General features: G+C 41.6%; 1 protein-coding gene across 3 annotated transcripts in view; it reads left to right on the top strand.

The window, feature by feature from the left end:
• The window catches only part of ITGAM (integrin subunit alpha M), a 48,353-nt gene that overhangs the window by 11,887 nt on the left and 9,284 nt on the right, over nt 1-27,182 (top strand). For all 3 annotated transcript variants that reach the window (XM_064294835.1, XM_064294836.1, XM_064294837.1), the window contains 17 exons: nt 1,654-1,784; nt 2,186-2,331; nt 3,126-3,279; nt 4,285-4,435; nt 5,234-5,307; nt 5,461-5,590; nt 5,883-6,025; nt 13,121-13,261; nt 13,354-13,563; nt 22,709-22,839; nt 22,932-23,095; nt 24,878-25,032; nt 25,130-25,261; nt 25,619-25,692; nt 25,899-26,040; nt 26,137-26,259; nt 26,818-26,897. In XM_064294835.1, coding sequence (XP_064150905.1) covers nt 1,654-1,784; nt 2,186-2,331; nt 3,126-3,279; nt 4,285-4,435; nt 5,234-5,307; nt 5,461-5,590; nt 5,883-6,025; nt 13,121-13,261; nt 13,354-13,563; nt 22,709-22,839; nt 22,932-23,095; nt 24,878-25,032; nt 25,130-25,261; nt 25,619-25,692; nt 25,899-26,040; nt 26,137-26,259; nt 26,818-26,897 — 2,281 coding nt within the window. The remainder of the gene's footprint in view (nt 1-1,653; nt 1,785-2,185; nt 2,332-3,125; nt 3,280-4,284; nt 4,436-5,233; nt 5,308-5,460; nt 5,591-5,882; nt 6,026-13,120; nt 13,262-13,353; nt 13,564-22,708; nt 22,840-22,931; nt 23,096-24,877; nt 25,033-25,129; nt 25,262-25,618; nt 25,693-25,898; nt 26,041-26,136; nt 26,260-26,817; nt 26,898-27,182) is intronic.

The following is a 27,182-nucleotide window of genomic DNA, read 5'->3' on the forward strand; positions in this document are numbered from 1 at the left end:
CAGGGCAGTTGTTGGTAGTAGCCAGGCAACATCTAGTCCTTCTGGTCTCAGGCTGATGTAGTCTCTGGTTTATGTGGCCCTTTCTGTCTCTCCATTTCCATTTCTTGATTGTGCCAGAATCCTTTTAGCCTCCATTCCTTCTACATCAGTCAGAGTCCCAACTGTAACAGATGGCACACTCCAATTAGGATAAAAGTGTGGGGGTAGGGTCTAGGGAAATTACAAGGGATGGTCCAGTAACTTAGGGCAAGCACCTGTTACCACCCCTCAGCAGATGAGATGAAGAGAAAGAGAGGTTACCAGAACTTGGAAGGAGAGAGGAGTGGAGCAGACCTCCTTGAGAAAAGCAGTGGTCTTCTGTCAGGGACAGAGCTGGCCTAAAGCAACCTTGCAGGGGAGCCAAGGGGAATATACCCTGATGTCACTTTGCTCCCTCCCTTTAATCTCCTTCTGAGGCTCCTAATTGGCCAAATCCAACGAGAAGTCAAGCCGAGCAGGAGAGATCCCTGTTCATATGGTCTTTATGTGCCATTCTCCTGGGTCACAGGGCAGGGTGGAGAAAGGTAGAAAGAAGAATTGAGGATGGGGCAGAGAAAAACATACAGCACAGTTTCATATGTGCTATATTTCCTTTAAGGAGTCTTGGTGGCTCCGTGGTTAAGCACTTGGCTGCTAACTGAAAGGTTTGCAAATTAAACCCACCACTGCTCCATGGGAGAAAGATGTAGCAGTCTGCTTCTGTAAAGATTTACAGTCTTGAAAACCCTATGGGACAGTTCTACTCTGTCCTATAGGTTCCGTCTTAGTCATCTAGTGTTGTTATAACAGAAATAACACAAGTGGATGGCTTTAATAAAGACAAGTTTATTCTCTCACAGTCCAATAGGCTAGAAGTTCAAATTCAGGGGAAGGCTTTCTCTCTCTGTTGGCTCTGGAGGAAGGTCCTTTCCTCAGTCTTCTCTTGGTCTGGGAGCATCTCAGCTCAGGAATCTCAGGTCCAAAGGACACACTCTGCTCCTGGCACTGCTTTCTTGGTGGTATGAGGTTCCCACTCTCTGCTAGCTTCCCTTTCCTTTTATCTCTTGAGAGATAAAAGGTGGGGCAGGCTACACCCGAGGGAAACTCCCTTTACATTGGATCAAGGATGCGACCTGGTAAGGGTGTTACAATCCCACCTGAATCCTCTTTAACATAAAATTACAGTCATAAAATGGAAGACAACCACAGAATACTGGGAATCATGGCCTAACCAAGTTAATGCTGACATTTTTGGGGGGACATAATGCAATCCCTTATAGGGTAGCTGTGAGTTGCAATCAACTTAATGGCAGCGGGTTTTGTTTGTTTTTGGTTTATTCCCTCTGTCTGTAATTTATTTCTCCATTCGTATTTCTGGAAAATTGTTACTTATTCTTCATGATCCACTTCAAATATCATTGCTTTCCCTGATTTCCTCAGATAGAAAAAAAAAAAAAGAGTTAACCAAATTCTTCCATATCACTTTGTCCATGTTTTTGCTTCACTTGGAGCCTGGGTTGTGTCTTATTTATCCTTTTATCCTCAGTGCTCAGCAGAGAGATGACGTGCAAAAAATGAACATTGAATCTCTAATTATTTAATTAATCAATTCATATTCTTTTTCCTCTTGCCTAGAATGTCCTCGACAGGAAAGTGACATCGCCTTCTTGATTGATGGCTCCGGTAGCATTAACCCAACTGACTTTCAGCGTATGAAGGAATTTGTCTCAACTGTGATGGCACAATTCAAAGATTCCAAAACCTTGGTGAGGGCCAATGAGTCCTCTTCTTCTTCAGTTGCAGACATTGCCACTCAATCATGATTTTCTTTCATGATTCTCTTTCCAGCTGTGTCTAGATGCAGACTCAGCATTCATTTCAGCCCTATCAATGGATATGGGTTGGCTTGGGGGATGAAACCCACATGTCCTCTCTGGTTGAGTTCTAATACTGAGAGGTGGGAGCTATATGGCAGATCTCTGTCCTGGTGAGGCAGAGGAATTGAGGGGCAGTGGAGAGAAGGCATTTGGAGGGTGGGTGTTTTAAGATTTATGTAGGGCTTGCTTGGGTAAACAAAGCATTTTCCTGGGGGGGGGGAGATGTCTAAAGGAGTGGGGCGGCGGGGGGGAGCACCTTCTCCAGTATAATGCCAGGTGCCTGTTCCCAGTTCTCTTTGATGCAGTACTCCAATGAATTCTGGACTCATTTCACCTTCAATAATTTCAAGAAAAATCCTAACCCAAGATCGCTGGTGAAGCCAATAAGACAGCTAAATGGGTGGACACACACTGCCACAGGAATCCGCAAAGTAGTGTAAGGTTCTTCCCTCTTTGCTTAGGGTGGAAGGAGGAGGTTATACTCTCAGCTAGGCTTTGAAGGATGAAGGGAGTTGTTCAGTCAGGGATGGGGTAAACGATGTTTCTGGTGGAGGGAGCAGCATGTGTGAAAGTGTTGAGGAATGACTGTGATGGGATGTTCCTAAAATAACAAGTTGTGAGTAAAGGTGTGAGTAAAGGGAGAAAGTGTGGAGGTGGCTGGTGGGAGGATAGAAAGGCTAGTTGAGGCCAGGTCACTAAAGATAACCAAAGGTTTGGATTTTATGTCTTAGTGGTGATTCATTGAAGGTACTAACTAATGAGGAGACATCGCCACATTGGTGTTTTGGAATGCTCACTCTGATTTCAGCTTCTGTGTGTGTGTGTGCGTGTGTGTAGAGGCAATAGTGGATGTCGGGACAAAAGTCCAGGAAGATGAGCTGAAGAGCAGTGGCAGCATTCCAGCAGAGGCTCGATGAGGGCTTATTTATTTTTAATTTTTAAAAATTTAAATTAATAATGCTTAGTCTAAAAAAACCAAGCTATGCAAAAGTATATAAAGGCAAGAGAACTTCCTTTCCACATTCCTTTCTCCCACTGTCCCCCCGCTCCCATGGTACCTTTCCAGATCTTGGGCAGCCACATTTCAGTGTCAGTCTCAGAGGAAACTGAGACCCTCCTAGACAAGTCCAGCTGTACCTGTGTCTGTGACTCAGCTGACATTTCCTCTTGAGCATTAATAGTACTTCTGTCTACTTGCATTTGACTTTGTCACTTCTCTTCCCTGGACAGAAGGGAACTGTTTCACAGCAGCTATGGGGCCCGGAAGAATGCCCTTAAGATCTTAGTTGTCATCACAGATGGAGAAAAGTACGGCGATCCCTTGAACTACGAGGATGTCATTCCCGAAGCAGACAGAGAAGGGGTCATTCGCTATGTCATTGGGGTAGGAAATGTGGCTCTTGGGCCTGATGCTTCCTTGGAGGGTTTTTGACTGGATTCACCCTATCTTCAACTTGAAAATATCAATAAAATCAAAGCAGGGCAAGAGTCACTGCTAGTGCATATACACCTGTATTAGTCCTCTATTGTCACAGTAATATTGTGTAACAAACCATCCAATATTCAGTGGCTTAAAACAGTAAGTGTGTAGGTCAGCTGTGCAGTTTTTTGGTCTCAGCTGGGTTCACCGAAGATCTATGGCCAGCTGCTTCTCTTGGCTGACCTCTGTCACATGTCTGGGGGTTGTTAGCTCTTTCTGTTGGATTGGAATTACTTTGGCTGGGACAACTGGGGTGACTTGGCTTTGTTCCCAGTATCTCATCCTTCAATGGGCTACCTTGGGCATGTCCTCATGGTGAAGGCAAGGAACAAAGGAGCAGGTGGAAATGTGGAAGTGCTTTTTCAAGCCTCGCTTGCATCACATTTGACAACAGCCAGTGACCATAGCAAGACACATGCCTGAATCCAGAGAAAATGAGTGTGACAGTTTGCCCCACCAAGAGTAGGAAGGCACAGCAAAGTTTTGGGGGAAAAGACTTGGATATAGGAAAGATTAAAGAGTTGAGACCATTAAGGTAATCAAACTACCACAAAAACTTGTGTGAATTAGAAAAAGGCATTGCCATGGGTGTGTGGTTTGGCAAGCAGGAGCACCTTCATGTCAAGAAGACTCCACTTCTTGGGGGAGACCAACCCTGCACCAAAATGCATAGCATAGCAAATGGTTCAAAGGCTAGATTTCAGCCCCCAATTTCCCCCCTCGGCACAGTGCTCTTGTGCAGCACACAACCTGCCCCCTGTACCCAAAAGCCCTGTCCCAGGGGCCTTCTGGTACATTCCCTCATGTGACAAATAATGTTTCAGATTTTTTCCTTAAGAATTTTCTTTGCTGGATGAGGACTGCTGCCCCCAGACAGTGTCTTCTTTGGTCTCTGTTCCTTGGTAACAGGTGGGAGATGCCTTTTTTAGTAAGAAAAACCGTGAAGAGCTTGATATCATTGCAAGCAAGCCATCTTCTGAACACGTGTTCCAGGTGGATAACTTTGAAGCTCTGAAGACTATTCAAAACCAGCTGCAAGAAAAGATCTTTGCAATTGAGGGTGAGTCAGGCTTCTGTGTTCCAAGGCACCTCCAGAGACAGCCCCTCACCTAGACACTTGTTCCCCTCTAGAAACTAGGACCTCTCAACCATTGGTATCCTGACCCTCAACACCAACTCTCTCTCCAATTCCTCCAGGATCCAGTCATCCTGGCCTCTTTTGGTCAATTTCTTTGCAACTGAGGAATCTAGGCTCTCTAATTTTACAAGTCTTGGCTATAGTTTGAAATTTGGAAGGCAGGGGAGCCAAATCCCACATAGTATACTTCCAAAAATTTGGATGTGTTGCCAACATTTGTCTGTTTGGTTCAATTCTATATCCCAATGCTGGGCAGACAGAAGGTGCTCAATAAATCTTTGATGAATAAAGGAACTTCAAAATTGTGGAATTTCTGATACAATCTGAATTTCTGGCTTCTCTTGGGAATTTGGAAGATTAGACACTTCAAGGACCATATTCCCACTTGGTAGAGCTGAATAGCAGTGAAACCAAAACTAAAACCAAACTCAACCGCCGTCGAGTCAATTCAGCCACACCTTTAAGAAAAAGAACATGTGTTTTCCAAAACCAAAAAGATCAAATTCTGCCATCGAGTTGATTCTGACTTACAGTGACCCTATAGGACAGAATAGAACTGCCCCACAGGGTTTCCAAGGAGCAGCTGGTGTGGATTCAAACTCCACTGCAACACAATTCCCACCCGAGTCTTTTTTGTCTGGCCACCATAGGCATTTGCATTTACAGCCCCTGTTTTAGATTCTTTTGCTTTCTTAATGTAGAAAGTTCTCCTCCTCACAGGTACTCAGACAGGAAGCAGCAGCTCATTTGAGTATGAGATGTCTCAGGAAGGCTTCAGTGCTGCCATCACATCTGTAAGTGGCCCCCCATTAGATTGTGGGGGGTAGAGAAGAAGCACAAAGGTTTGGGGTTCTCTGTGCTGGGTACTCATTGAGGGGTACTGTTTTGATGGGCAGCAGAAGTTTCTCCTCCCTTTCTCGTCAATTCTGATCTAACCCTTTCCCCAGAATGGTCCCTTGATGGGTGCCGTGGGGAGTTTTGACTGGGCTGGTGGAGCTTTTTTGAGAACTTCAGAGAATAAAGTGACCTTCATCAACACAACCAGAGTGGATTCAGACATGAATGATGCTTACTTAGGTAAGTGGGGAGGGCAAGGTTACTCAAAGAAAGGAGCAGCATGTGGTGTAACTCAACTCGCGTGGATGTCTTTACTTCTTTCACAGGCCTTTGGAATAGATTTAAAGAGAAAAATTTCAAAATTTAACTTTAATTATGTTTACAAAGTAGAATATAGTATGGGGACCAGAGGCCCTAACTTAACAAGCATGGGGCTATCTCATTGTTCATACCCAAGGGATGGGCCTGCTTGTCGGAGAGGGAGCAGTGTCTGCAAGGGAAAGCACTTCTCCCCTTAGACCACTGTTTTCAGGTTATGCTGCTGAAGTCATCTTGCGAAACCGGGTACAGAGTCTGGTTCTGGGGGCACCTCGATATCAACATACTGGCCTGGTGGTGATGTTCAAACAGGATGTTGGCACCTGGAAGACACATGCTTCTGTCCAGGGGAGCCAGGTGAGTGCACAGTGTGTGTAGCATGAATGTGCAAACAGAGGCTCTGTGGGGGCTGAGGGATGCCAGAAGGGGCATCGCCAGATGTGATACATGGCAGAGCCTTGTGAAGGAGTCCGCAGAGGGCTTTGCATTTGACAATGTTGTGCTCTCAGCTTTTCTAACAACAATAAATAACAATACTTGGCTTGTACAGAGCTCTCTACCAGTTTACCTGTTCCCAGAGACTTTATTCAACCAGTACCTGAACTGTTACAGTTATACTAGCTATTAAAGTATTGAAATATATCTGTACCTGTCAATAAAGAGCTGCTTCCCTGAGATGCTCCCTCTGCCAATGTACTCTGGCCCCTCCCCCAGAATGCTTCGGACTTCCCCATGATTTAGGGACTATGAGGCCAAGGCAGGACACCTCAGGGGCGTCTAGGACCTACTCTAGCAAAACCACTGGACTGTGCCTGTGCAGCCCCAGCTGTTAAATATTTTCATTATCACCTTGCACAAGCAGTATGGTTGCTGTAGAGGCTGATTTGTGAGGCAAAAATCCTTGTTCAAAACCATTCTTGCAAATCCCTGAAACAGAACCGCACCCACAATATTGTACATACAGTTCTATGTCTTTTCTTTTAATTTTTTTTATCAGAGGCTCTCTTTGGTCTACAGTTAATATATCATATGTGGATCAAACAAGTTTGCCCTGACACCTGAATAGCTTGTCCCAATTCTTTGCTAATAGTCAAATCTTCACATAGTCTTTCCGAAGATTTCATCAACACATGAATTTTGATGGCATCAGTGCCTGATACATACAAGGGAGGGATGGGGGAGAATGTGTAGGGAAATTCCAGAAGTCAAGTGTGGGTGTGACGCTACTTCTCTGTTTTGTGTGTCCAGTTCAGGATTACATGAGAAAGGCTGGCTGGTCAATTCCCTCACCCCGCTTCTTCACGCAAACGTAGTCACACAAACAAATTCTTAAACTGGGACAGTCTGGGTGCTGTGGTTGAAAATAGGGGGGCATCCACACAAAGGTATCAGGGAAGGCTTTCTGGAAGAAGGAACAGTTAAGCCAAGGCCTGAGGTGGAGGAGCTAGAAAAGTGAAGTGTGAGGGAAGAAAAGGGCTAAAGGAAGGAGAGAGCATAGGTCAGAGTTCAGTAAAACTGGAGTTCAGAGTGTGTGTGTATGGGGTGATGGAGTCATGAGAGAAAACATTGGGAAGGAGGGTGGGAGACAGGAACCTCCAGAATCTGTCCACTGCCTCCATTTCTACAGCCATCAACCTGATCCAGGCCATGGTCATCTCTTATGTGGACTTACTGGTCTCCCAAAGTCCAAAATTGCCCCCCTTCTAATCTATAGAGGGAAGGTAAAGTTTCTAAATGAGAAACTGTTTATATAAGTCTTCAGTTTAAGACCCTTTGTTGACTACAGGCCAAAACATCCTCAACAAAACATTAGCAAATCGAATACAACAATATGTAAAAAGGATAATGCGTCATGACCAAATGTGGTTTATCCCAGGCAATAGAAGGTTTGTTCAACATTTAAAAATCCATCAGTGTTGCGGAAATGGACAAACTGATCCTAAAGTTCATAGGGAAATGCAAGGGTCCAAGAATAGCCAAAACCATCTTGAAATAAAAAAGAAAAAAAAGAAACATAGTTGGAGGACCCTCACTTCCTGGTTTCAAACGTACTAAAAAATTTTGAATGATCAGAACAGCTTGGTACTAGTGTAAAAATAGACCTATACATCAAAGGAATAGAATTGAAAGTCCAAAAATAAACTCATGCATCTATTGCTAATTGATTTTCCACAAGAGTGCCAAGATCATTCAATGGAGAAAGAAATAGTCTTTTTAACAAATGGTGCTGGGACATCGGATATCTACATGCAAAGGATAAAATTGGACCCTTGCCTCATATCATATACAAAAATTAACTCAAAATGAATCAAACACCTAAACGTAAGAACTAAAAGTATAAAGGTCTTAGAAGGAGACATAGGTGTGAATGTTCATGGTGTTGAGTTTGGCAATGGTTTCTTAGATATGACACAAAAAGCACAACAACCAAAGAAAACTAGAAAATTAAACTTCATAAAAAAAAAACTCTTTTATGTTAAAGGACGCCATCAAGAAAGTGAAATGACAGTTTACAGAACAGGAGAAAATATTTGTGAATCATATATCTGGCAAGGGTTTAGTATCCAGAATATAATAAAGCAAACTTCAAACTTTTCTAATAAAAAGATGAATAACCTAATTAAAAATGGGCAAAGATGTGGGTAGATATTTTTCTAAGGAAGATATGCAAATGGCCAATAAACACAGGAAAAGATGCTCCACATCATTATTAAAAAAAAAAAAACATTAATTATTAGGGAAATGCAAATCAAAACCACAATGAGATACCACTTTGCACTCATTAGAATATTAAAAAGATATTTAAAAAAAAAGTGTTGGCCACGATGTGGAGAAATTGGGACTCTCGAACATTGCTGTTTCAAATGTAAAATGGTGCACCCCCTTTGGAAAACAGTCTGGCAGTTCCTCAAGCATTTAAATGTAGAGTTACCCCATGACCTAGCAGTTCTACTCCTAGATATATTCCCAGAAGAAATGAAAGCATATATTCATACAGAAAGTTGTGCGTGGGTCTTCAAAGCAGCATTATATATAACAGACAAATGGTAGAAACAACCCAAGTGTCTGTCAGCTGACGAACGATTAAACGAAATGTGGTATATCCGTAAAATGAAGCATCATTCGGCAATAAAAAGAACAAAGTGCTGATACATGCTACAATACCGATAAATCTTAAAAATATTTTCCTAAGAGAAAGAAACCAGTCATAAAAGACTACACCTGTGTGAATTCATTTATATGAAATGTCCAGAATAGACAATAGAGACAGAAAGTAGATTAGTGGTTACCAGGGGATAGGGGAAAGGAGGAATATGAAATGTCCAGAATAGACAAGAGAGACAGAAAGTAGATTAGTGGTTACCAGGGGATAGGGGAAAGGGGGAATTGGGATTGGCTGCTAAGAAATATAGGGTTTCTTTTTGGGGCGATGGAAATGTTCTGGAACTAGGTAGTAGTGATGTTCACACAACATTGTGAATCTATGGAAAACCACTGATTGTGCACTTTAAGATAATGAATTCTGTGTTATGTAAAGGAGCCCTGGTGGCACTATGGTTAAGTGCTTGGCTACTAACCTAAAGGTTGGCAGTTCAAACCCACCCAATAACTCTGCAGGGAAGATCTGGTGATCTGCTTCCATAAAGATTACAACCTAGAAAACCCTATTGGGTAGTTTTATTCTGACACATGGGGTTGCTATGAGTTGAAAATAGACTCGACAGCATCTAACAACAACATCGTGTTATGTAAATTTTATCTCAATAAAACAAAACTATTTTGAAAAAAATTTTTAATTTCACTATAGCAAGAGAGTAGAGAAGAAAAAGAAATATGATCACCTTAATAGATACAGAAAAGTAATTTGACATAATACAACATCCTTTCATGATAAAAACTTGTAGCAAACTAGGAACTAAAGGGAACTTTCTCAACCTGGAAAAGAGCACATACAAAAAACCTACAACTAACATCATACTTAATAGTGAAAGAAAATGCTTTTGTCCTAGAACTGGAAGGAAAGCAAGCGTATCTATTTTCTCTATTTGTATTTGATATCATATTGGAAGACCTAGCACGTGCAATAAGGCAAGGAAAAAAAAAAAAGACATGCTTGACTCTGTGGAAAATTCCAAAGATTCTATAAAAAAGCTCTTATAACTATAAATTATTTTATTAAGTTTGCAGGATACAAGATCAATATATATAAAAACCAATTGTATTTCTATACTAAACCAAAAATACCCCATAGGGTTTCCAAGGAGCAGCTAGTGGATTTGAACTGTCGACAGTTTGGTTAGCAGCCAAGTTCTTAACCAGTGTGCCCCCAGGGCTCCTATTTCTGTACTAGCAACAAAAAATTGGAGATCTAAATAAAAAAATCAGTACCATTTACAATAATACCAAACCTATATAATACTTAGGTGTAAATCTAACAAAATACATATAATACCTGTATGATGAAAACTATAAATCAGTGATGAGAAAAATCAAAGACCTAAATGAATGGAAAGGTATACTGTTTTCCTGGATTAGAAGACTGAATATTAAGGTATTGATTTTCCCCAAATTTATTTATAGATTGAACACAACCCCAATCAAAGCCCTAAAAGGGATTTTATAGACTCAACAAACTGCTTCTAAAATTGACATGGAAAAATCAAAGGAAGTAGAACATCCAAAACAGTTCTAAAAAAAAATTTAGATAAATACCTCTGAGGTATTTAGTGAAGAATTTATATGCTACTGATTTTAAGATTTAGTATAAAGTTACAGTAATCAAGAAGGTGACATTGGAAAAAAGGTAGACACATAGGCCAGTGAAACAGAATAGAGTGTCCTGAAATAAATTGATTCATATATGGCCAACTGATTTCCAAGAAAAACATAAAGACGATTTGATGGAGGATCTTTCCAACAAATGGTGCTGGAACAATTGGACATCCATAGGCAAAAACACCAACAACAAAAAAACCAAAACCAAACCTCTACCCATGCCTTGCACCATATAAAAAATTAATCCAAAATAGGTCATAGAACAAAATGTAAAATCTAAAACTATAAAGCTTTCAGAAGAAAACACAAGAGATAATCTTTATGACCTTGGGTTATGCATAGTTCTTAGGCCTGACACTAAAAGCATGATTCAAAAAAGAAAAAATAATAAATCAGACTTCATGAAAATTAGAAAAGCTTGTTTTGAGAAAGACACTATTAAGAGAATGAAAAGGCATGCCACAAACTGGGGAAAATATTTGCAAAAATTGTTTTTGGTTACATTGTATATGGAAACCCTTGTGGTGTAGTGGTTAAGAGCTACGACTCCTAACCAAAAGGTCTGCAGTTTGAATCCATCGGGTGCTCCTTGGAAACCCTGTGGGAGAGTTCTACTCTGTCCTATATGGTTACTATGAGTTGGAATCGACTTGGCGGCAGTGGGGTTTTATCTGACAGAAGACATATGCAGAATATATAAGGAACCCTCAGAACTCAACAATAAGAAATCTAAAAACTCAACTAAAAAATGAGCAAAAGATTTGAAGAGACACTTCACAAAAAAGATATTCTAATAGCAAAAAAACACGTGAAAATATGTTCAACGTCATTGATCATTAAAACTGAAACAAACCAAACCCGCTGCTGTGGAGTCATAGTGACCCTAAGGACAGAGTAGAGCTTCACCATAGTGTTTTCAAGGCTGTAAATTTTTAGGGAAGCAGACTGCCACATCTTTCTCCTGTGGAGTGGCCATTGGGTTGAAGCTGTTGACCTGCCACTTAGCAGCTGAGCGCTTAACCACTGCACCACCAGGGATGCTGGACACTTGTTGGAATGGCTGAGATAAATATAAACTGGCAATATCAAGTGCAGACAGGAGTATGTAGCAGTTGGTACTCTAATACAGTGCTATGAGAATGGAAAATGGCAGGGCTACTTTGGTAAACAGTTTGCCAAATTCTTAGAAAGTTCAACATACACTTACCATACCAGCAATCCTACTCCTGGATATTTGCCTAAGGGAAGTGAAAACATGTGTCCACATGAAAATTGCATGCAAATGTTTCTAGTAGCTCTATTTCTAATCACTGAAAACTAGAAACAAACCAAATGTCCTTCAACTGGAAATGGATAAACAAACTGTGGTACATCCGTAAAACGGAATACAATATTCAGCAATGTAAAAGAATGGACATAGAACAGCATGGACGAACCTCAAATGTATCATTCTAGGTGAATTTTTTTCTTAGGTGAAAGATGCCAAACCCACGGGTGACATACTATGTAATTCCCTTTATATGACATTCAGGAAAAGGCAAAATTATAGAGACAAAAAGCAGATCGGTGATTGCTGGGCTCAATCACTGCAAGCGGGGAGAGGTTAATTATAATGGGGCATGAGGGTGATGAAACTGTATCTTGACTGTGGTGGTGGTTATATGATTTTATGTGTTTGTCAAAACTCATGAAACCATACATGCCTTTGCTGGGCTATCAGTGAGGCCACCTCAATGGTACATGTGGCAGAAATCAGGTTGCAGGGAGTCGTGGCATGATGCCTCTCACATTTTTCCTTCCTAGAACTTGTCCCAGTTCATAAATGGTATATACATCTCCCTGGTTATCCATTTACTATTCGTTCCCCCCACCCTCCTGCACTGAAAGTTCTAAAAGGTGCTGTGTCTCCATAACTTGGCCTTGACTTGACAAACAGCAAACCCTTATTTGTTGAATGAATGAATGAGTGAATGAATGATGGATTAAATGGACAAATCTTACACATAAATTCTACATCTTGATATTAAACATCCTTTTAAAATTCTTTTACTGATATGTAAACATTGTTTTTCAATATCACAAAACAATTTCTGGGTAGCAATAGTTATTTTTAATTCAAGCCAGTTGATTCTTCATCAATCAGACTGTCAGTTTTAATTTTTATTCCCCTAAAGACGTCCAGTGGAAACCCTGGTGGCGTAGTGGTTAAGTGCTAAGGCTGGTAACCTTAGGGTCAGTAGTTCGAATCCGCCAGGCGCTCCTTGGAAACTCTATGGGGCAGTTCTACTTTGTCCTATAGAGTCGCTATGAGTCAGAATTGACTGGACGGCGCTGGGTTTGGTTTTTTTGTAAAGACGTCCAATATATTGAATAGGTGTCCTGTCTGTCCTTCCAGGCTTTTTTCTCTTTATCGCCCAATCCAACTTCTCCTTTGCTACTGTAATAATCTCCCTGGAAGACCATTGGGGGTAAATCCTCACCCATGGCCCATTGACTGTAATAGTCTCCTCTAGCTGGCAGCACATTCAAATAAGAATTTAACATGAATTATATACAGGATCATATTGGCTCCAAAGGGCTTTCCCCAGCAGATGTGACTTTTCTTCAAGGTGAAACCCTCCCCCCGCTTCGCTTTTAGTGGGAAGAGGTATGTGATCCTGGCCCCATTTCTTTCAGATCGGCTCCTATTTTGGAGCCTCCCTCTGCTCTGTGGATGTGAACAGAGACAGCAGCACTGACTTGGTCCTCATTGGGGCCCCCCATTACTATGAGCAGGCCCGGGGGGGCCAGGTGTCTGTCTGTCCCCTGCCCCAAGGGGTGAGTGACTGACAGGGCCTGGGCTGGGTGGGCCCCAGGTGTGGGGTGGAGGGGTTGTCCCAGTTGGGGCTAACACTAGTTTTGCTCAACAGCGGGCCAAGTGGCGGTGTGAGGCTGTTCTCCGCGGGGAGCAGGGCCATCCATGGGGCCGCTTTGGGGCAGCCCTGACAGTGCTGGGAGACATGAATGGAGACAAGCTGACAGATGTGGCCATTGGGGCACCGGGGGAGCAGGAGAACCGGGGTGCTGTCTACCTATTTCATGGAACATCAGGACTGGGCATCAGCCCCTCCCACAGCCAGGTGAGGCCCTGTCACTGTCTTTGTCATGACAGTTGCTTCTTCAATGATCTGTCCCTTTCTAATACAACGGTTCCAACAATTGCTAGATCAGTCCTCCCAGGTTTCCATTGCAGAATCTTCAAGAATAATAACACACACTTCAGAGAAACCTCAAAGTAGCCGCTGGATTAATCCTCACCACAAACCAGAAGGTGCCTGGTGGAGAGGGGGAGATCATTACCTCCACTTTAGTGATGAGGGAGTCAGAAATGATAAAATGGCAAGCTGGATGTGTTGGGATGTAATTCCTTTATTTAAGTTAAAATACTGGTAGATGACCAGTGGTTTGCCCAAGCCCATCCTGGTTTTTAGCACTGAAAGTCTCACACCCCGGGAAGTCCCCATGGTTGGTCCCTCTACTAGGAGTGTACACTTCAGGGATGCACAACTTGTGAAGTCCCACAGGATCCCACTCTCAGAAGGGTCCTACACTTGGTTCGATGCTCTTCTGTCCCTGTCTTGAAATTCTTCATAATTTTTGGACAAGGGGCTCTGCATTTTTCTTTTGCGCTGAGTTCAGCAAATTATGTTGCACGTCTTGATAGGTTGTCACCTTGCATCCTGGTCTCCACAACTGGTTACTTCTCTAAAATGGCTCCCTGTTGCCTACCCTATGAAGCCTACTGTGTGGAGGGACCCTCACAGTCTGGTTCCATCTCACCTGTGTCATATTCTCTGTCACTGCAGCCAGCTTAGGCTATCTCTGTTGTCTGGCCTCAGTCTCCAGCTCTTTTCCAGCCTCACATTTTTCTTAAGTCCTTTCTCTCTGTGTACCCTAACTTCTGCCAAATCCCAGAGAACCCTGCCCACACATTAAAATCACCTGAAGGTCTTAAAAAAAAAAAAAAAGCAGATGTTTGGACCCCATTAATAACACCAAAAAACCAAACCTATTGCTGTGAAGTCAATTCTGACTCACGGCAACCTCATGTGTTACGGAGTAAAACTGCTCCGTAGGGGTTTTCTTTGGCTATAATCTTTATGGCAGCACATCGCCAGGGCTTTCTTCCCTCACGCCACTGGGTGGATTTGAACTGCCAACCTTTAGGTTAGTAGCTGAGTGCAAACTGCTTGTGCCACCCAGGGGCTTGACCCCACCAATAGGGGTTCTGATTTAATTGTTCTGAGGTTGGAACACCAGGTATCAGTAGATCATTTTACATTTTATTTGAAAATCTTTCAAATATACAACAAAGTTGAAAGAATTGTATAGTGAGCACTGATATATCTATCACCTATCAGTAACATTTTACTATATTTACTATGTCATAATCATCCTTTTATCTGTCCTTTTCTATTCATCCATCAGTCCATTTTATGTACATTTTAATTCATTTAAAAGTAAGGTGTAGCATCTGTCCACTTTCCACCTAAGCTTCAGCATGTATATTTAGTAGAAATCAATATTTGTTTACAGTTTTTTTTCTTTTTTATTGTGCTTTAAGTGAAAGTTTACATTCAAGTTAGTTTCTCTTACAAGAATTTATATACACATTGTTATGTGACCTTAGTTGCTCTACGTATAATGTGACAGCACACTCCTCCTTTCTAATCTGGATTTCCCTTGTCCATTCAACCAGCTCCTGTCCCTTTCTGCCTTTTCATCTTGCCTCTGGACAGGAGCTGCCCATTTGGTCTTATGTATCTACTTGAGCTAAGAAGCACACTCCTCATGAGTATCATTTTATGTCTTATATTCCAGTCTAATCTTTGTCTGAAGAGTCAGCTTCCAGAACAGATTTAGTTTTGGGCTAACAAAGAGTCTGGGGGCCATGTTTTCTGGGTTCCCTGCTGTCTCAGACCACTAAGCCTGGTCTTTTTACTAGAATTTGAATTCTGCACCCCACAGTTCTCCTGCTGCGTCAGGGACTCTCTGTTGTGTTCCCTGTCAGGGCAGTCATTGGTAGTAGCTGGGCACCATCAATTTCTTTTGGTCTCAGGCTGATGGAGTCTCTGGTTTATATGGCCCTTTCTGTCTCTGGGGCTCATGTTTTCCTTGTGTCTTTGGTATTCTTCATTCTCCTTTGTTCCAGGTGGGTTGGGACCAGTTGGTGCATCTTAGATGGTCACTTGCTAACTTTTAAGACCCCATATGCCACTCACCTGTGTCTGTCAGTTTGTCGTACTGTGGGGGCTTGTGTGTTGCTGTGATGCTGGAAGCTATGTCACTGGTATTCAGATACCAGCAGGGTCACCCATGGAGGACAGGTTTCAGCTGAGATTCCAGACTAAGACAGACTAGGAAGAAGGACCCAGCAGTCTACTTCTGAAAAGCATTAGCCAGTGAAAACCTTATGAATAGCAGCGGAACATTGTCTGATATAGTGCTGGAAGACGAGTCCCCCAGGTTGGAAGGCACTCAAAAGATGACTGGGGAAGAGCTGCCTCCTCAAAGTACAGTTGACCTTAACGATGTGGATGGAGTCAAGCTTTTGGGATTTTCATTTGCTGATGGGGCACGACTCAAAATGAGAAGAAAGAGCTGCAAACATCCAGTAATAATTGGAACCTGGAATGTACAAAGTATGAATCTAGGAAAACTGGAAATCGTCAAAAATGAAATGGAACGCATAAACATTGATATCCTAGGCATTAGTGAACTGAAATGGATTGGTATTGGCCATTTTGAATTGGACAATCATATAGTCTACTACCCTGGGAATGACAACTCAAAGAGGAATGGTGTTGCATTCATCGTCAAAAAGAATGTTTCAAGATCTATCCTGAAGTACAATGCTGTCAGTGATAGGATAATATCAATATGCCTACAAGGAAGACCAGTTAATATGGCTATTATTCAAATTTACCCACCAGCCACTAGGGCCAAAGATGAAGAAATAGAAGACTTTTATCAGCTGCTGCAGTCTGAAATTGATCGAACATGCAATCAAGATGCATTGATAATTACTGGCGATTGGAATGGGAAAGTTGGAAACAAAGAAGAAGGATCAGTAGTTGGAAAATATGGCCATGGGGATAGAAACAATGCCGGAGATCGAATGATAGAATTTTGCAAGACCAACGACTTCTTCATTGCAAATACCTTCTTTCATCAACATAAACGGTGACTATCCACATGGACCTCGCCAGATGGAACACACAGAAATCAAATTGACTACATCTGTGGAAAGAGATGATGGAAAAGCTCAATATCCTCAGTCAGAACAAGGCCAGGGGCCGACTGTGGAACAGACCGTCCATTGTTCATACGCAAGTTCAAGGTGAAACTGAAGAAAATCAGAGCAAGTCCACGAGAGCCAAAATATGACCTTGAGTATATTCCACCTGAATTTAGAGACCATCTCAAAAATAGACTTGATGCATTGAACACTGGTGACCGAAGACCAGATGAGTTGTGGAATGACATCAAGGACATCATCCATGAAGAAATCAAAAGGTCACTGAAAAGACAGGAAAGAAAGAAAAGACCAAGGTGGATGTCAGAGGAGACTCTGAAACTTGCTCTTGAGCGTCGAGCAGCTAAAGCAAAAGGAAGAATTGATGAAGTAAAAGAACTGAGCAGAAGATTTCAAAGAGCCTCTGGAGAAGACAAAGTGAAGTATTATAATGACATGTGCAAAGAGCTGGAGAGGGAAAACCAAAAGAGAAGAACACGCTTGGCGTTTCTCAAGCTGAAAGAACTGAAGAAAAAATTCAAGCCTCGAGTTGCAATAGTGAAGGATTCCATGGGGAAAATATTAAACGACGCAGGAAGCATCAAAAGAAGATGGAAGGAATACACAGAGTCATCATACCAAAAAGAATTAGTCGATATTCAACCATTTCAAGAGGAGGCATATGATCAGGAACCGATGATACTGAAGGAAGAAGTCCAAGCTGCTCTGAAGGCATTGGCGAAAAACAAGGCTCCAGGAATTGATGGAATATCAATTGAGATGTTTCAACAAACAGATGCAGCGCTGGAGGTGTTCACTTGTCTATGCCAAGAAATATGGAAGACAGCTTCCTGACCAACTGACTGGAAGAGATCCATATTCCCAAGAAAGGTGATCCAACCGAACGTGGAAATTACAGAACAATATCATTAATATCACACGCAAGCAAAATTTTGCTGAAGATCATTCAAAACCACCTGCAGCAGTGTATCGACAGGGAACCGCCGGAAATTCAGGCTGGTTTCAGGGGAGGACGTGGAACCAGGGATATCATCGTTGATGTCAGATGGATCCTGGCTGAAAGCAGAGAATACCAGAAGGATGTTTACCTGTGTTTTTTTGACTATGCAAAGGCATTCGACTGTGTGTGTCATAACAAACTATGGATAACACTGCGAAGAATGGGAATTCCAGAACACTTAATTGTGCTCATGAGGAACCTTTACATAGAGCAAGAGGCAGTTGTTTGGACAGAACAAGGGGATACTGATTGGTTTAAAGTCAGGAAAGGTGTGCATCAGGGTTGTATTCTTTCACCATACCTATTTAACCTGTATGCTGAGCAAATAATATGAGAATCTGGACTATATGAAGAAGAACAGGGCATCAGGATTGGAGGAAGGCTCATTAACAACCTGCGTTATGCAGATGACACAACCTTGCTTGCTGAAAGTGAAGAGGACCTGAAGCGCTTACTAATGAGGATCAAAGACCACAGCTTTCAGTATGGATTACACCTCAACATAAAGAAAACCAAAATCCTCACAACTGGACCAATGAGCAACATCATGATAAACGGAGAAAAGATTGAAGTTGTCAAGGATTTCTTTTTACCTGGATCCAGAATTCAACAGCCGTGGAAGCAGCAGTCAAGAAATCAAAAGACGGATTGCATTGGGCAAATCTGCTGCAACGGACCTCTTCAAAGTGTTGAAGAACAAAGATGTCACCCTGGAGACTAAGGTGTGCCTGACCCAAGCCATGGCATTTTCAGTGACATCATATGCATATGAAAGCTGGACAACGAATAAGGAAGACTGAAGAAGAGTTGACGCCTTTGAATTGTGGTGCTGGAGAAGAATATTGAAGGTACCATGGACTGCCAAAAGAATGAACAAATCTGTCTTGGAAGGAGTACGGCCTGAATGATCCTTGGAGGCAAGGAGGGTGAGACTGCGTCTTACTTACTTTGGACATGTTGTCAGGAGGGATCAGTGCCTGGAGAAGGACATCATGCTTGGCAGAGTACAGGATCAGTGGGAAAGAGGAAGACCCTCAATGAGATGGATTGACACAGCGGCTGCAACAATGAGCTGAAGCATAACAACGATTGTAAGGATGGTGTAGGACGGGGCAGTGTTTCATTCTGTTGTGCATAGGGTTGCTATGAGTCAGAACTGACTCCACGGCACCTAAAAAGAACAACAATATGCCACTCACCAAAGTAGGATGGAGAATGTTTTCTCAATAAACTTTGTTATGCCAATTGACCTGGATGTACCCTGAAACCATGGTCTTCAGACCCCTCCCCTGCTACTCTGTGCTTCTAAGTGTTTAGTTCTATTTAGGTAACTTCTTAGCTTTTGGTTTAGTCCAGTTGTACTGACTTCCCCTGTATTGTGTGTTGTCCTTTTCTTCACCTATGATAATTCTCGACTACTATTAAGGAATACCCCTCTCCCTCCCTCCCCACCATCATAACCATCAAAGAATGTTTTCTTCTGTGTTTAAACCTTTTCTTGAGTTCTTTTAATAGTAGTTTCATACAGTATTTGTCCTTTTGTGACTGACTGATTTCACTCAGCATAATGCCTTCCAGATTCATCCATGTTATGAGATGTTTCTCGGATTTATAGTTGTCCTTTATCATTGCATAATATTCCATTGTGTGACTATACCGTGCTTTGTTTATCCATCCCTTGATGGGCACCTAGGTTGTTTCCATCTTTTTGCTATCGTGAACAGTGCTGCAGTGAACCTGGGTGTGCTTGTATCTATTCATGTGAGGGCTCTTATTTCTCTAGGGTATATTCCAAGAAGTGAGATTGCTAGATTATATGGTACTTCTAACTTTTTAAGGACGTGTCAAATCTATTCCCATAGTGGTTGTACCATTTTACGTCCCCACCAGCAGTGTATAACTGTTCCAGTCTTTCCACAACCTCTCCAGCATTTATTATTTTGTGTTTTTTGGATTAATGCTAACCTTGTTGGGGTGAGATGGTATCTCACTGTAGTTTTTAGTTGCATTTCTGTAATGGCTAATGATCATGAGCATTTCCTCACATATCCGTTAGCCACCTGAATGTCTTCTTTGGTGAAGTGCCTGTTCATATCCTTTGTCCTTTTCTAAATTGGGTTATTTGCCTTTTTATTGTTGAGGTTTTGCAGTATCTTATAAATTTTAGAGATTAGACGCTGATCAGATTTGTTGTAGCCAAAATTTTTTTCCCAGTCTGTAGGCTGTCTTTACTCTTTTGGCGAAGTCTTTGGATGAGCATAAATGTTTGATTTTTAGGAGCTCCCAGTTGTCTAGTTTCTCCTCTGGTGTTTGTGCATCATTAGTTATGGCTTGTATTCTGTTTATGCCATGTATTAGGGCTCCTAGTGTTGTCCCTATTTTTTCTTCCATGATCTTTATTGTTTTGGGTTTTATATTTAGGTCTTTGATCCATTTGGAGTTAGCGTTTGAGCATCGTGTGAGGTATGAGTCTTGTTTCATTTTTTTTGCAGATGGATATCCAGTTATGCCAGCACCATTTGTTAAAGAGACTGTCTTTTCCCTGTTTAACAGACTTTGGGCCTTTGTCAAATATCACCTGCTCATAGTTGGATGAATTTATGTCTAGATTCTCAATTCTGTCCCATTGGTCTATGTATCTGCTGTTTGTTTACAGTTTTTTTTTTTTAAAGTAAAATTTACAGACAGTGAAATGCACAAATTTTTAGTGTCTTTAGCCTTTCAATGAGTTTTGACAAATGCATACATTTGTGTGATATGTGCCCCTATTGATACCAAAGATCATTATCCTCCAGAAATTTTCTTCCTACCCCTTCTTTTTTTTTTTTTTTACCCCTTCTTTGTCACTTCCTGCCCCTAACCTCACCCCAGAGGCAACTACTGGTCTGATTATTTTCCTCCACAGATTATTGGAATTTTATATACATGGGATAATATGTTATATACGTCCCTGTATTTTTCTAAATAATATTTTATTAGGTGAAACCTTACTCAGTAAATTGGGTTCTCATTTAACAAGTAGTATACAAATTGTTCCATACCATTGGTTACAGTTTTCATAATGTGTCAGCATTCTCATTATTTCCATTGTGTTTTCTCTGTTTCCATTGATACAGCTTCCCTTCCTCTCCTTGCCTTCTCATCTTTGCTTTTGGGTAAATGTTGACAGTTTGGTCTCGTACAGCTGATTGTTCAATAGAGCACATTATTCAAGGGTTATATTGTTTATTTTATAAGTCAACCTATTATTTAGCTGAAAGGTGAACTCCAGAAATCGCTTCAGTTCCAAGCTCAAAGGGTATCTTAGGGTGATAGTCTTGGAGGTTCCTCTAGCCTCTATCAGTCCAATTGGTCTGGCCTTTTTTTAGGAATTTGACTTTTCTACATTTTTCTCCCATTTCATCTAGGACCTCCTGCTGTGTCCCTAGTCAAAATAGTCAGTAGTGGTGGCTGGGCACCATCTAATTCTTTTGGTCTCAGATTAGAAGAGGCTGTGGTTTGTGTGGGCTATTAGTCCTGTGGACTAGTTTCTTCTTTGAGCCTTTGATTTCCTTCATTTTCTTTTGCACCATATAAGTACAGACCCTAGTATTTTTTTTGTTGTTGTTAAATATGTTCTTTAGATGCAGATAAAGCTGAGAAATGCTGTCTTACACATTTCTCTCTGGGCAGCAGAGACTCACTCCACAACTATACGAGCGTTATAATTATTTTTCTTTTCACTGGTGCCTGCTGTTTTGCTGTGTAAATGGAGGTTAAAGACTCTGGTTTTATTTTATTTTTTTATTACAGAGGATTTATATTCTTGTAGAAATTTAAAAGTCTATAGTTAACAGTGAAAGCCCTGACTCCCTCATTCCCACCATAAGTCACCCTCAAAAGGAAGACAAGGTTAAGGGAGAGTGCTTCATATGTCCACAGATGCGTACACACACACACACACACACACACACACACACACACACAGACTTTGGGATTAAAGAAATACGGGAAAGATCATGCTATCCTATTCTCCTGTTTGCATTTTTCACTGCCTTTTTTTCCTAGGATTGGGGCTGAGTGGGGTGGAGCTGGTATGATTCTCCAAACTAACACAGCATTTCAAAACACAGCTTCCTCCAAACAGAATACAGTTACTTTTTTCTTGAAAAAAATTTGAGATATAATATACATGCAGTAAGTACACAAATCCGAAGTGATGGATTTTTACATATGTGTAAACACAAGTAACAACCACTTAGATAAAGATTGCACAGGTTTCCAGCATCCCATGTTTCTCCATGCCTCCTTCCAGTTGACAAAATCGCTTAAAATTTTTCTTTTTAACTTATTATTTGACTTATTTTTTCAGTGTCATTTTTGCACACAGTTTGAAGAGTGAAATGATTCCAAAAGGCTCATTATAAAAAAATAACAATTTCCACACACACATTTCCCCTTCTCTCGATGAAACTACTTTCAGCTCTTTCACTGATTCTCCATACTTCCAAATAACATGATCATGTTGTTACTTCTTGATTTTCATTTTAGCAATGATTTCCCACTATGGGAGGTAACGGTTGAGCTCTCAGCTCAGCTCTTGCCACACATTAACACCCCTTCTATTCCCCTGCCCTCCTGTCTCATTCATTCCTTGTATTTATATGATAATTTTTGTTAGATAAATACTTAGTGTTTACATTATCCTGACCATGTAAATGAGATTCAGTTGAGCCAAATAGTATACTCTGTACTTTTCTTTTCCTGTAAAATTTTTGTTTTCCCTGGAAAACCCAGGTATTTGATGGAAATTTTGGGTATTATATTAAGATTGTGGTATAAGGTAAACAGTTCCTCTAATTCCTTAAACAAAGTTATGGAAGATGAGACTTGAGTGGAGACCAGAGAACCTCAACTTATCAGGTCACCCTGAGTGACTGAATGACATATTTTACTGTTTTTCCTCATTCTCTCCTCTTTTTTGCCTCAGCGGGTTGAAGGCTCTCAGCTGTCTCCCCGGCTCCAGTATTTTGGTCAGTCACTGAGTGGGGGCCAGGATATGACAATGGATGGTCTGGTGGACCTGGCTGTAGGAGCCCAGGGGCATATGCTACTGCTCAGGTGAGAATCCCTTTGGAGCACACCAGGTGTCCTCTCTTGAAGGAGCCTCTTTGCTGTCTGAGGCCCCTGATGATCCTTTGATGTCTCTGCAGGTCCCAGCCAGTATTGAAAGTTGATGTTGCCATGGAGTTCACACCCAGGGAAGTGGCAAGGAATGCATTTGAATGTCGTGAACAGGTGCTGAAAAACCAGAATGCTGGGGAGGTCAGAGTCTGCTTCCGTGTGCGGAAAATCACACGGGACCGACTGGGAGAAGGTGAGGCTTGGTAGGTAAGTCTGAAAAGGTTAAATGGCAGCCAAGTCTGCTCAGCCTTCCGACTGTCCAGAGCTCAGTTCTCAAAGGCTCTGACAAGCCTTCTCCAAGTTTGGCTGAGTGAGCAGGCTATCTCTGTGCTAGTCGTAGAGTCTCAGAAAACCCCATCAAAGAAGTGAGCATGTAATCATCCCTCATTCTCTCAGTTCTCCAGAGAACTAAGTACACCGTATCTGTGAATCAACCAGGATTTTTTATGTGAGAAAGAATTCATTTAAAGGGGAAATTGAGTTGATTAAACCAAACACAAATTCAAAAATCATTCAAGCATACATTTTATCACAACCAGCCTGACTTCTTCCTTTATCTGTATTCTCAAAGAATAGCTTGATGATTGAAGTGGGGGAATGGTAATGGTGGTACTAAAAAGAAACAGGGTGGAGGAAGAACACAATTAACTTTCTAGAAGCAGTCTTATTGGTCTAAGGAGACAGCAGTCAGAGTTAGGGGCAGTCAGCATGGCTGGAAATTGAGAGACAAGGTCTTAGAGAGTAGGAAATTACAGGCAAGGTACTGCAAAATCTACACAGAAACTCCTTTCAAGTCATTGGCTGACTCCTAAGCCATGCATGCTCAGTTCAATACACTAAGAAATCCAGTAGAAAACTAGTTGGGAAACTAAAGAGCTGAGCAGGGAATTCAGCAGATTTCTAGGACTTAAGAGACAAAGATTTGAGAGGAGTCTTGGCAAACACGTAGGTCTTTCCATTGAGACAATTAATTAGTAACCAAGAGAAACAATAGACAATAGAAACAGACCCATGGGTGAATTCAGAGATTAAAGATATTAGATAGGGATTTAAAAGTAACTACAATTAATGTCTTCCAGAATACAATGGAAAGGATGGAGAATTTCAGCAAAGACCTATGATCCATAAAACAATTGATTAGCAGCAAAGAGAAACAATAAACAATAGAAACAGACTCACATTTAATTTAGAAATTAGAGCTACCAGATAAGGACCTTAGAATAACTACAATTACTATCTTTAAAAGAAGAATGGAGAACGTTGGCAAAAACCTGAAAATCATAAAATAGAGTCAGATGGAAACTCTAGAAGTAATACAATGACTAAAATTAAGAATTTCATAAACAGTTTTAATAGCAGATTAGAAGCAGAACAGAAGATTAGTGAACCAAAAGACATTAAATGAAAGAGTTCAGATTAACATGTAGAGAAAAAAGGATGAAAAATACAAGAAACAAATCATAGGCGATGTGTGGGACATGGTGAAAGAGCTAACAAACATGTAACTGGAATCCCAGAAAGAGAGGAGGAAGAAAATAAAAAAGAAGCTACAGTGGTTAAGAATTCTCTAAAACTGATGAAAGACATCAAGATTCTCTACAAAAAAAAACTAGTTTTTTTTTTAATATAAATATAAACATAGCCATATCAAGGTGCATTATAATCAAGCTGTTGGAAACCAAAGCAGCCTGAAAAATTATTAACTTCATGGTACATGATAGAAGGTGATCTTTTATTGAGCACTTGCTATGTGGCAGGTACAGTGCTAAATTCTTTTAGGCATTATTTCATTTATCTTCACCAATGGGAAGGTGCAGTTATTATTTTCACTTTAAAAACAAGGAGTTGAGACTCAGAAAGGTTAGATAACAAGCTGAAATCACACAGCTGGGGAGCAATGGAGTTGTGCCTCATACCCCTCTCCTTCTGACTCTGAAGCCTGGACTCCTCACCCAGTGCTATTCTGCCCCTTCAGGACAGATCCAGAGCATCATCACTTATGACTTGGCTCTGGACTCTGGCCGCCCAAACCCCCGTGCCATCTTTGATGAGACAAAGAACAGTACACATAGACAAACAAGGACCTTGGCGATGACGGTGAATTGTGGCACCCTGAAGCTATTGTTACCGGTGAGCAGGCCGGTGATTGGACCCCCAGGTCCTCCGAGCATGGGGTGGATATGGGAAGCTGGGGAGGGCACACTCCCATACCCTCATTGTCTCTTAGGGTTGTGTAGAGGACTCAGTGACCCCCATCGTCTTGCGCCTCAACTTCTCTTTGGTGGGGCGGCCCGCACCCTCTTTCGGGAATCTCCGTCCAGTGCTGGCTGTGGATGCTCAGAGACTCTTCACAGCCTTGGTGAGTGCTAGAGTTGGGGCCCTGTGGGCATGGAAACTGGAAATCCTGGTGGCGTAGTGGTTAAATGCTACAGCTGTTAACCAAGAGGTCGACAGTTAGAATCTGCCAGGTGCTCCTTGGAAACTCTATGGGGCAGTTCTACTCTGTCCTATAGAGTTGCTATGAGTCAGAATGGACTCCACGGCAGTGGGTTTGGTGGTTTTGTGTTTGGGGCATGGAAAAGACCAGAGCCAAGATTACTGAAGCTCATTTTATTTTATTTCATATAATTTTATTTTGATATTTCATCTTATTATTTTATTTCCCATCATTCCATTGTTTCCTTTCTTTTCATTTGATTTTATTCTATTTTTACAGTTCCCCTTTGAGAAAAATTGTGGCAATGACAACATCTGCCAGGATGACCTCAGCATCACCTTCAGTTTTATGAAGTGAGTTTCTTTTCCTCATTGCCTCTTCTAAACCTACATCATGACAAGACTTTCTTTTCCCCTGGCCTGTGAGGGAGCTGCTATTTGTGTACCACAAGTCGCTTGCAGGTGTCTCGTCTACTCCCTTCTCTCTTCAAATGTTCACATCATTTTTCCACCAGAGCAGACTTGCCACAGCACCTCATGGTCTTTGGTTCCTCCTACAGCCTGGACACACTGGTGGTGGGTGGTCCCCGGGACCTCAATGTGACTGTGACTGTGAGAAACCAGGGTGAGGACTCCTACAGGACTCAGGTCACCTTCTTCTATCCATCTGGCTTGTCCTATCGGAGAGTGTCAGGGGCCCAGGTGACAGAATTTGTCTCAGGTTCTATCTGACCTTTTCTCATCCCTTTAGCTAATATGGCTGTTGAAATGACCACCTCTACTTCCCTTGCTTTCCAGAACCAGCGCTCACAGCGATCCTGGCGCCTGGTCTGTGAGTCTGGGCCCTCTCCTGAAGAGCCTGGGCGCCTGAAGAGCAGCAGCTGCAACATAAACCACCCCATCTTCCCAGACAACTCTGAGGTCAGAACTATTGGCTCCTTCTTTTATCCCTCCTTTTATATTCTCCTGAAATTTAGCTCTTTGATTTTTTTTTTTTTTTTGGTAAATCCCTTTTTTTAAAGACAGCTTTTTTGAGATAATTCACAAGCTGTACAACCCATCCTTTGAAAGTGCACTTTCAAAACTTTTAGTACATTCACAGAGTTTTGCATTAGCATCATCGATTGCAGAACCTTTTTATTACCTCAAAAAGAGACCCTGCTGCCCTTAGCCATCACCACCTCCAATACTTCTATCCTCTCCCACAGTTGGCAATCACTAATCTTTCTTTCTCTATAGATTTGTCCATACTGGACATTTCATATAAATGGAATCATACAGTATGAGGTCCTTTGTGACTGGCTTCTTTGAGTTAACATAAAGTTTTTAAGGTTTATCCATGTTGTAGCGTGTATCAGTACTTTATTTCTTTTTATAGATGAATAATATTTCATTGTATGGACATTTTATTTCATCAGTTGATGGACATTGGGTTGCTACTTCTATTCTCATCACTGCCTCTCCTTTCTCCAAATCCAGGTCACCTTTAATATCACATTCGACGTGGACTCTGCTGCTTCTTTTGGAAACAAATTACTCCTCAAAGCCAATGTGACCAGGTGTGCTGTGCCCAGCTCCCCCCCTTCAAGTGTCCTCCCCTTTGAAGCCCCAGCCCCATTTCCAGGGTGGATCTTTGCCCTTTTTCCTACTGAATTTCCCTTCAGCTCATCAAACACTGATGGAGCACCCACCATGTGGTAGGCATTGCGGTCAGTGCTGGTGAGGCAGTCACGGACAAGACAGATGTAGTTCCTGCCCCCACGGGGCTTATACTTTAGTGGCAAAGATAAACAAGTAAATCGGCAATTACAATACAGTATGAAATGAATGATTAAATGGGGGGA

Source organism: Loxodonta africana, chromosome 12 (genome assembly GCF_030014295.1).
Source record: "Loxodonta africana isolate mLoxAfr1 chromosome 12, mLoxAfr1.hap2, whole genome shotgun sequence".
Lineage (NCBI taxonomy): Eukaryota > Metazoa > Chordata > Mammalia > Proboscidea > Elephantidae > Loxodonta > Loxodonta africana.